Source organism: Zerene cesonia, chromosome 17, assembly GCF_012273895.1.
Source record: "Zerene cesonia ecotype Mississippi chromosome 17, Zerene_cesonia_1.1, whole genome shotgun sequence".
Taxonomy (NCBI): Eukaryota; Metazoa; Arthropoda; class Insecta; order Lepidoptera; family Pieridae; genus Zerene; species Zerene cesonia.
In genome coordinates, this window is record NC_052118.1 from 6,901,909 (window position 1) to 6,910,866 (window position 8,958).

General features: G+C 31.1%; 1 protein-coding gene across 1 annotated transcript in view; it reads right to left on the bottom strand.

Annotated features, from left to right (window-relative positions):
- The window catches only part of LOC119833432 (gamma-aminobutyric acid receptor alpha-like), a 22,925-nt gene extending 17,512 nt beyond the window's left edge, over positions 1-5,413 (bottom strand). Inside the window, exon 1 of the mRNA XM_038357428.1 lies at positions 5,248-5,413. Coding sequence (XP_038213356.1) covers positions 5,248-5,291 — 44 coding nt within the window. The 5' untranslated portion in view covers positions 5,292-5,413. The remainder of the gene's footprint in view (positions 1-5,247) is intronic.
- Positions 5,414-8,958: the final 3,545 nt, after the last annotated feature.

An 8,958-nucleotide genomic window follows, 5' to 3' on the forward strand; every position in this document is an offset into this window, starting at 1 on the left:
GAAATAGGGTCCCGTTTTGCCCTTTGGGTGCGGAACCCTAAAAATACTCAAAGATATTTAAGCTGTGGTTGAAAGCTATTTAATTCATAATATTTCAATTTCTTTAAGTAGATTGCATTGCAGGTAAGTAATATGCCAAGCAAGTTTTTCGGTATTGTTCGCTTTCGAGATGGAAGTTGTTGTTTTCGATTTGTATTTTAAATGAGTTTGTTAAGCCTCTTCGTTTTATGAAACTAGATCGAGGTATAGGGCATACGGGAGATTATAAAAACTTTGTAAGAGTGTATTTTCCGAAACCCGTCTTTCGTTTTATTGTTTTATTGGATATATTTGAAGGTTTCTTATTAATTGAAATAGTAATTTTACAGGAGGTATATATGTATTTCAATGGTTTATCATACATTTTAAATGTTCAATTGTTTGTATTATAAAAAATGAGTGGATATAATAATTGTTATATATAAAGAGAAAAAGACCTTAAAAATTAGTTTTATTTCAGTTATATAAGATTAAGTTAAGGAAATATATAAATTAAATACATTTCTTTATGAACAGATTTTTTTAAGGTATTTTATAAAAATTATTCCATAAACCCTAGTTTCCAAGAGCTGTTACGGAACATTTCATCGTAAAAACTTCTTCTTTAGCATATCGCAATATAATACAGCATTTTCTAATATAATACGTGACCCAAAACGCTTAATTTAATTTATGTAGAAAAAGCTTTATATTGAATGTTTGGGTCGGTTATTGAAAATTTTTATAATTTTTTGTGTATCCTGTAGGCATAATTAAATAAGATCGTCTTTGAAGAAAGATACTTTCGGAAAATTCGTCACGTTGATGTCACAAGCGTTCAAAGGAAGCTCATAAATTTCAATACTCGTTAAATGTATAGGGTTGGAGCCCTTGAAAGGTTCTTCAATAGACATCGAGAGTGCGATAAGCGCAAGGGATGTGATTTGCTCGCGGGCAAAAGATAGCGAACATTTTATTGAATTCCTATGCAACACTTCGCATCCCACACTTGTGTGTAAGATGACAATGTTGTACGCGGTGCTTGGAATCGTTCTACAATCTCATATTATATTACTATTCAGTGTCGGATATCAATTGTGTTTTAATAATCTGTTGCATGAATAATTGTCACTTAAATGTCGCTTTTCATAACTTGCAAAAACTCGTTTAGCTGTCGAATCACTAAGAAACGGCGCATTCGTAGGGATTGTGCCTTGGTCGCGGACGAATTAATCCAGCTCCCTTGGCCCCATCACTCGACGGAACGGTGGGGTGTCACAGTGGAGTTTTGGTCGGTAGGAATCCGAAACCACGGCTAACCCACGGCTCTTTCCCCGGTGGCCGCATCTATTCAAGATTTCCCCAATAAAAAAAGGGGATTGTGCCTTGGTGATCGTATGTTGTTTATTTAAACTTCGACCCAACTACCCTCACGTTTTTAGAGGTCTTTGTGACCGGCTGTGTTTTGTTATCAACTGACTACATTAATTTGGCAGTTGTGTAGAATCACAGTACATTTTTATTTTGAATAAAGTAATATTCAACATATTCCCCTGCTTTTGCTTTCTAATAATAACTATTACTATAGTCGCCATCGATATTTTTGTGTTGTTGGTTGGAAGCTTGTAAATTTTTTGTTATATAAATATGAAACTATACTATTTTTATATCTGTAGATAATTAAGATAAGATTCTTAGTTGATTGTTATTGAAATCATGTACACGAAATTCGTGATATTATTATATAGTTATCTATTACTAGCTCTTCCATTTTCTTTAATGTAAAATACAGACAGTTCCAGGGTTTATATAGCATAGTATCATTAAACGTAGAATTGACGGGATAAAAACTGACCTTTCTCGGGTCACACAAATTATCACGTTTTATCTAAATCGGGTCAGTAGTTGTAGCATAAAGAAAAGTCAGACCGACTGACAGTTTCTTTGCAATAGAAATAGAAGTATTGTACATATAGAAGGCATTATTCTCACAGAATTTAATGATGATGAATGATGAAATTCAGTTGTACATTATATGTAATAAATGTGTAATAGTTATTTATTTTAATATATGAAGATGGAATCTTTTCTTGATACGAGGATAACATTTCGTATAAATTCGTTAAATACTACATAGCAAAGTTATAGAAAGATTAAATAAATCAACAACCATTCCAAATTATAAACATGGTATTCTTGTTGTCATATGCCTATTTGAGATTGAAATTCTTCACGCTTACATAAATAATTTAAAACGCCAGCCAAGCATCCGCTTCTCTTTGTTATAGTTGTATATAAGCGGTGTTGACTACTTAATTTGAGCTGGCCACCTGCGTGTGCACCTCAGAGTACGCAAAGGGCCTCTGCCTTAAAAGATTGCAACAATATTTTCGCAAGTACTTAATTCATGATCTTATATTACATGCTATATATTGGTTGAAACCAATATTTAATTTGGCTCAATTTCATGGTAGACGCGATGGTGGCGGAGAGCATCCGCTTAGTATTTCAATAACGCTCCATCCCAATCTATCAGTGTATGCGAGCTTAGTTCCGTCCTACAGACTACAATGAACGATCGGACTACACCATTTCCTACTTACTCCTCCCAACTTCGTTCTCATGGTAAATGGGTAGTAAAAGTTTGCTTAGTTCAACAATACATCATGTGCGCAATAGTATATATTACCTTATTTTTTATTAATTTTGTACATTAAATTGCTCACAATTATTACAGACTCTTTACTAATCAATTACTGTAACAGTTAAATAGATGAAAAAATTATGCACATAGGTAATTACTAATTAGGTACCCTAGTTATATTTCATATATATTTTTCATTGCTTTTTAATTCTGTATTAGGAAAAATAATTCGAACATATCTCATGTTTAAAAATATGATAAAAGAAGCGAAGCGTAAATGAATTTCACTCTTAACATGACACAAAATATAAAAGCATAAAACACGCGTAAGAATATGTGACTAGAGCATGACGGATTCCGATATTACTTATTGGATTTGCAGAGCCCATCACACTCTATCAGTCACCATACTATTCTTATTAATATTGGAATTTAATAAAATAGGGCAGAAAATTTTGTTGCTTCGCTTGAGACCTACGATCTTATAGGTTGGAAATATTTTTTGAAGCAATATAATGTATTATTCATCTCATGAACTTTTTAATATTACCCCGGTTTTTAAACAACCTGGCGATCATAGTCTCTTAATGACACTCACTTATAATAGTCTAAGATCGATGGTGATGGTATAATAGTCTAATTGAATTGAGAATTGCGTGTATATTATTAGATGTATGTATATATATTTTAATGTGTGTGAGTGTGTCAATAATGTTTTTTGTCATTAGGTTAGAAAGTAAGAAAGTATAGCAAGTAGTTTTTTATAAGAATAGAAGTTAAGAACTTTTAGATTTAAGTTTGTATTTCAAGGGTATACTTTGTCTCGTCATAAGTTTTTGCTAAAAGAAAGACACGCACTGATAATTCACATTATTCACGATATAGTTTAAAAACAAATTATCGAACGCCTCTATGTTTCGAGCTGTCTAAACCATCGACAAGGTAATATTCTCTCACCGAACGAATATTCGTGTATGTCATAATTTTTTGGCAAGCAAAATTTTGTCCCCGAGTACTTCAGTAATGCAATTTATTAAGAGGAAATTTGGGAAAGTAATAAAATGTGGTTAAATTGCAAAACGAAACCGCAGTTCAGCGCGCCCGCAAGATCCGCCATGTTTGAGGGCAGTTTTGCTTTGATGTCTCGGAAAGAAAGTGGTTTTAACCGAGCTGGGAACTCATTACTCCCTACATTTGTCTATGTATATTTTTATGTATATTGCATATTTTACAATAATAATTAAAACACTAGTTTTTACTAGTATTTTAAGGCCTAGGCTTTACTAAGGTTTAAATTGTAAATCTAAACTATTCTCGAATCCACTTAACAGTTTAAAGTTTCATGAATATTTATCGAGCCATTGAGGAGCAGCTTATTGATAAAAATATGCACAGAAGAAACATATGTATGAAGTATGTTTTATCTTGAGATCTTTGATAATGAATTGTATTTTTGTTTATAAAAAGAAACAAATAGAAATGTGCCTAGAATAATTGGGAATGGTGGATATTTCTAATAATGTAAAATTAACACTAAGCTGATGAGTTTTCTAATAAATATGAATGATATAATAATGAACCCCTTTATTTCAATGCTATAACTATACTATCTATAATTCATATATTAAACGATTTAAAATTTAAAGATTCTTTGAAGCGGCTATCCCAAATTTTCGAAATTAGCCTATTTTCAAAAAAAAAAAAAAAAACGCGATAATTACAATGCACTGTAATAAAATAAATATTTTTTAAAACAAAATTTTTGTCTCTTTACATTGTTTAAATAGCATAAGTAGATATATAATTGGCACTATCAAATTATAATCCATAAATAATTTGATTTCATAGTCATACCCAATACTGAAGAACTGAAGAAATTACTTTGAAAATCTAGTTCTACTGTTATATTTATCATATTTTACGAGTTCCTATGTTACATGATGTAGGTACCAGCGTTCTTTTGTGCTTTCTGTAACGAAGACTGTGAATAATGCTTCTTAGAGATAAAATTTTCAAATTCTAATGTCACATTATTATATAAAACAGAACTCTTAATAGAAAAGCAATTATGTATAAAATTGATGTAGAGAGTTTTCACCATGTATTCATATTTCACCATTTTATTTAATGATAATATCTTGATTTAATCGCAATAATATTGTTTGAATTTAACTACAAATGATATAAAATATATCCTCTCAAACAGACATTCATAGTATCGCAAAAACATTAAAGAATAGCAAATAAAATACCTATTATTCCATTATACATTACAAAACCAACTCAATGTCACGATTCCATTATACTCTCGTATAAGAAAACTTGATACGAAAATGTAATACGATATCTACATTTTAAATACAACAAACGAAGAAATGCGAAGATGTCAAACAGGAACGTCTGACGAGGGTTACCTTTGTACGAAATACTTATGGCTATTTATTAAAACTACGCAAATTAAAAGCAAAACGAAGTACCTTCACTGTTTTGTTATAAACAACAATATTTTCGGGCCTATTAAATGACGCTTGTGATTTTCGCTGGCAATTAAAAAGTTACAGAGATTTTAACTATAAGAAACTTACCTTAGGAAGAAGATAGCTGCTAATAACAAAGGCCGGATCGTCATGACGATTTTGCGAAGAAACTTTGACACGTGTCTCGAAATAAACGCGCGTGGTATGTATTTTTTTTTTGTATTTGCGCGTGTATGGAGCTTTGAAACAACGAGATATTGGACGTCTTGTTGATGTTCGCGCCCTCGGAGCCTGTCTCGAGTGTAAGAGATTTACTACAATACGCATGCGCTAACAATCTTTCTATGAAAATCACCATCGTTATCATAAACTTTGTAATGTAATTTATACGCTAAAATATAAATTGTTTAATGTCGAATGGAAACAAATCGTTTAAGCAAATAAACGTCATATACCGTGGTCTGTAGAATTTTTCGTATCTTCACAATTATTCGTTTGTGTTTTTTTAATCACATTATAAATGATAGAGTTAATGTTAGATATTCATTAAACATTCAAAAGTGCCACCAAAAAGCTTAAAGACCGTCTTAAAATTATTCGTCATTTTGAAATTCTTGGCCGTGAATTTAGATGAGCTCCGTCTATTGAAACAGAGAGAAATTTCATAACTTACCTATGTATGAATATTCTCGTCATCTTAAAGTAGTATTTGACATAGTATGAACTAAAGAAAATGACTCATTATGCGGGATGTTTAGTAGCGTATTATTTTCGGATTAAGTATTTGCAACTTTGGTTTTGCAGACTTATTTTTAATATACTATAAAATCCTATTCATATAATTCTACGCTCACATCAATGCATTATATTTATGACAGCCATGCCTTTTTAAAATGAATCTAACCTAATCCTTAGCTACAGAATTTGCAACTTTGATTTAGTAAAAAAAAACTAGAGTAAAATTGTTATGCAAAAAAGTTAAGATATGACCTTAATAGAAACATAAGAATAAGATTTTTTTATGATGCATATGCAATCAGCAGGTATATATGCTTATAGCTCAAAGCTCATGTCGGTATAATATTGTGACTATAATATATAAAATAACAGTGCATTTTTTTAAGTAAAATTTTCTTGTAGAAACGATCTCTACATGTACTATATTTTGCAAATATTTTTTCCATATTTATTTTGTCGAGTAACTATTGATTTCAGCGAAGCGAACAGAGACAAAATCTTACTGTCTTGAGTGAAACAATGGCTGACAAATGACGGAGTCCCGAGAGCTTAGCTGATTGCTACGGGAGATCATAGTGCACCTCTAATTTTACGTCTTAATAGATGTTTCTCAACTAAACATTCAAAGGCCTGCTTTTTTGTATTCAAATAGAGATTTATAGTATAACTAGCTGCACCCGGCAAACGCTGTTCTGCCTTACTCTTATCGTTTAGTGGTATGAAAAATAGATGTTAGCCGATTCTCAGACCTACCCAATATGCTTACCAAATTTCAGAGGAATCGGTCAAGCCGTTTCGGAGGAGTATAGAGACTAACATTGTGACACGAGAATTTTATATATAAGATATACATATTACATAACAATTATTAAATTTATTGATAAATTTTTATTATAAATATGACACAGAACATTGTTTCGAATATTTAACTATTGGGTATTTCTAATTGTTGCCTAAAATAATGTAATTTGAGCATTTCTTTTAATCTCCTTCCTATTTCAGTAAATAGTTTTCTTTGATTACCTATACATTGTGGGTTAGAATTTTAAACCGAACTGAAACAATTAAAATGTATGTCATAATTTAACTTAAAACAATTTATGGACGTCATAAAAATATATGTTCCTCAATTGGACAACGTCATGCAAAGTGCGAGAATCACTCACTTTTAAAATCGTTCGTGTCGTCCTTAATAAATTGAGTTTACAGCAGATTTGAGGATTGATTAAAATGCAAATTTCATCATGCTTAGCTCAAGCGGAATTTCAATTATCGTGTCGTTCAAACGTACTTTTCTCTTAACAGAAATAAAGCTGAAATTTTCGTTAGAAATTTGAATGATTCGCTTTTGACAATTATTTTATTTGTGATAACAATACATCTAGGATGTAATGTTGCTACGTTAATGTAAATAGTGACAGAATTTATGATGTTACATACTGGCATTGGGAAAAAGGAGCAAAAGTTTTCTGTGTAGACATGCTTTTTTCCAAAGAGTGCTATTGGAATCTTAGTAAGACGAATTTGCTTCTATCTGTTCATTCTGACAGACTTATAACGCGAAATAGTTTACGAGTGAAACATTTTGTAAGCGCGTTTGGCTTTGAGGAGAAACAATAAAGGCAGTTTAAATGACCACATTATCTTGAGTTGGCATCCCGCTGTTAACTCTGAAGGTAATCTTATATATATCCGGTACTTTGCCGCTGAATGCTTTATTGTTAAATTATGTAAAGTTTTCTTCATTTAGATTAAATATTTTTGGTTTTTCAATTTGATTTGATTAGGATTTAACATTAATTTAGTAGTTTAGACGAAAAGAAGAGACAGACAGAGAGAGTTACTGTAGCATTTTAGTATTGGTCCCTACCAATCCCTATTTATTTAAAATAATTTTATAATTGTAAAATTTTTTTTTAAATTACGAATGTTAACAATGTTTTCTTTTGTTATTACAACTTCAAAATAAATAGGTACACCTTACATTATTGGACGTCTCAGGACCAATTTCCTGTCGGTTCAGTTCAGGTTTAGGTTTACTTTGTATGAGCTCATGATAAAAACGCTGATGAAATGTCTACACATTAAAATTAATGAGATCCCTAGAGACGTTACTTCATTTTATGATTTCATATACTAGGAACCTATAGACAAGTTTCTTATATTCAGGTATTACCTAATAGTCGGGACATTACTTATTAGTAATAATTTTACGTCTAAAATCTAGAAAAGGAAAAATACATAGGTAGGCACTTAATAGTATATCGCATTATTTACTAAATAAACAAATTATTAAGTTTCATATCAAAATGAACAAAAATGTATTCAATTATTTCATTCCTCAAAGTTATTATATCATAAGGTCCAGTTGTTCCTGAGATTAGCGCGGTATATCAAACAAAAACTTTATACTTTTTGAATAGATGACGTAGTAATTAACCAAACTGTATAAAAATATATCCCCACATAAATTACCCGTGTAATATAAATAAAATATTATAAATTTAATTTTCGTTTCAATTAGAACATGACATCTACATACTAAACTGGTCTGTGAAATTTGTAAGTATAATGAGAACGAATCCGCTCATATAATATCGCTCATATTAATTCTATGCTTGGCCCATGTTTTAAAAGGATGAAGAAAAAATCACTACGCCTAAGATATAATTTCTATGCAGATTTATACCTATAAATCCACCAAAAAACGGGCATCCGGTAAATATTGATGAAATATAGGCTTTCGTGTGGAGATTTGAAATAGGATAATATAATCGTATTATATCCTAACGTCTTGGCTGGAAAAGATGAGATCAAACGAAGTGAAAGTATCTCCGATGAAATGTGGCAAATACTCGAGACATTCATATATAAATCTCTTTGTGTATTGTGATCTAGTTGAAATTCGTTCGGTATTTCAATATTTTTCGAATAAAATTGAAAAGCACTGAGCTACGTTCTCCCTACTTTTGAGGTTTCCATCTCCAGTCTCTAGACACACAAATGAGGCGTCTCTGACTGAATCTTTCGGATGTACTGCGTTATTTTTTTAAGACTGTTGATTGAAATTTGTTCCGAGTA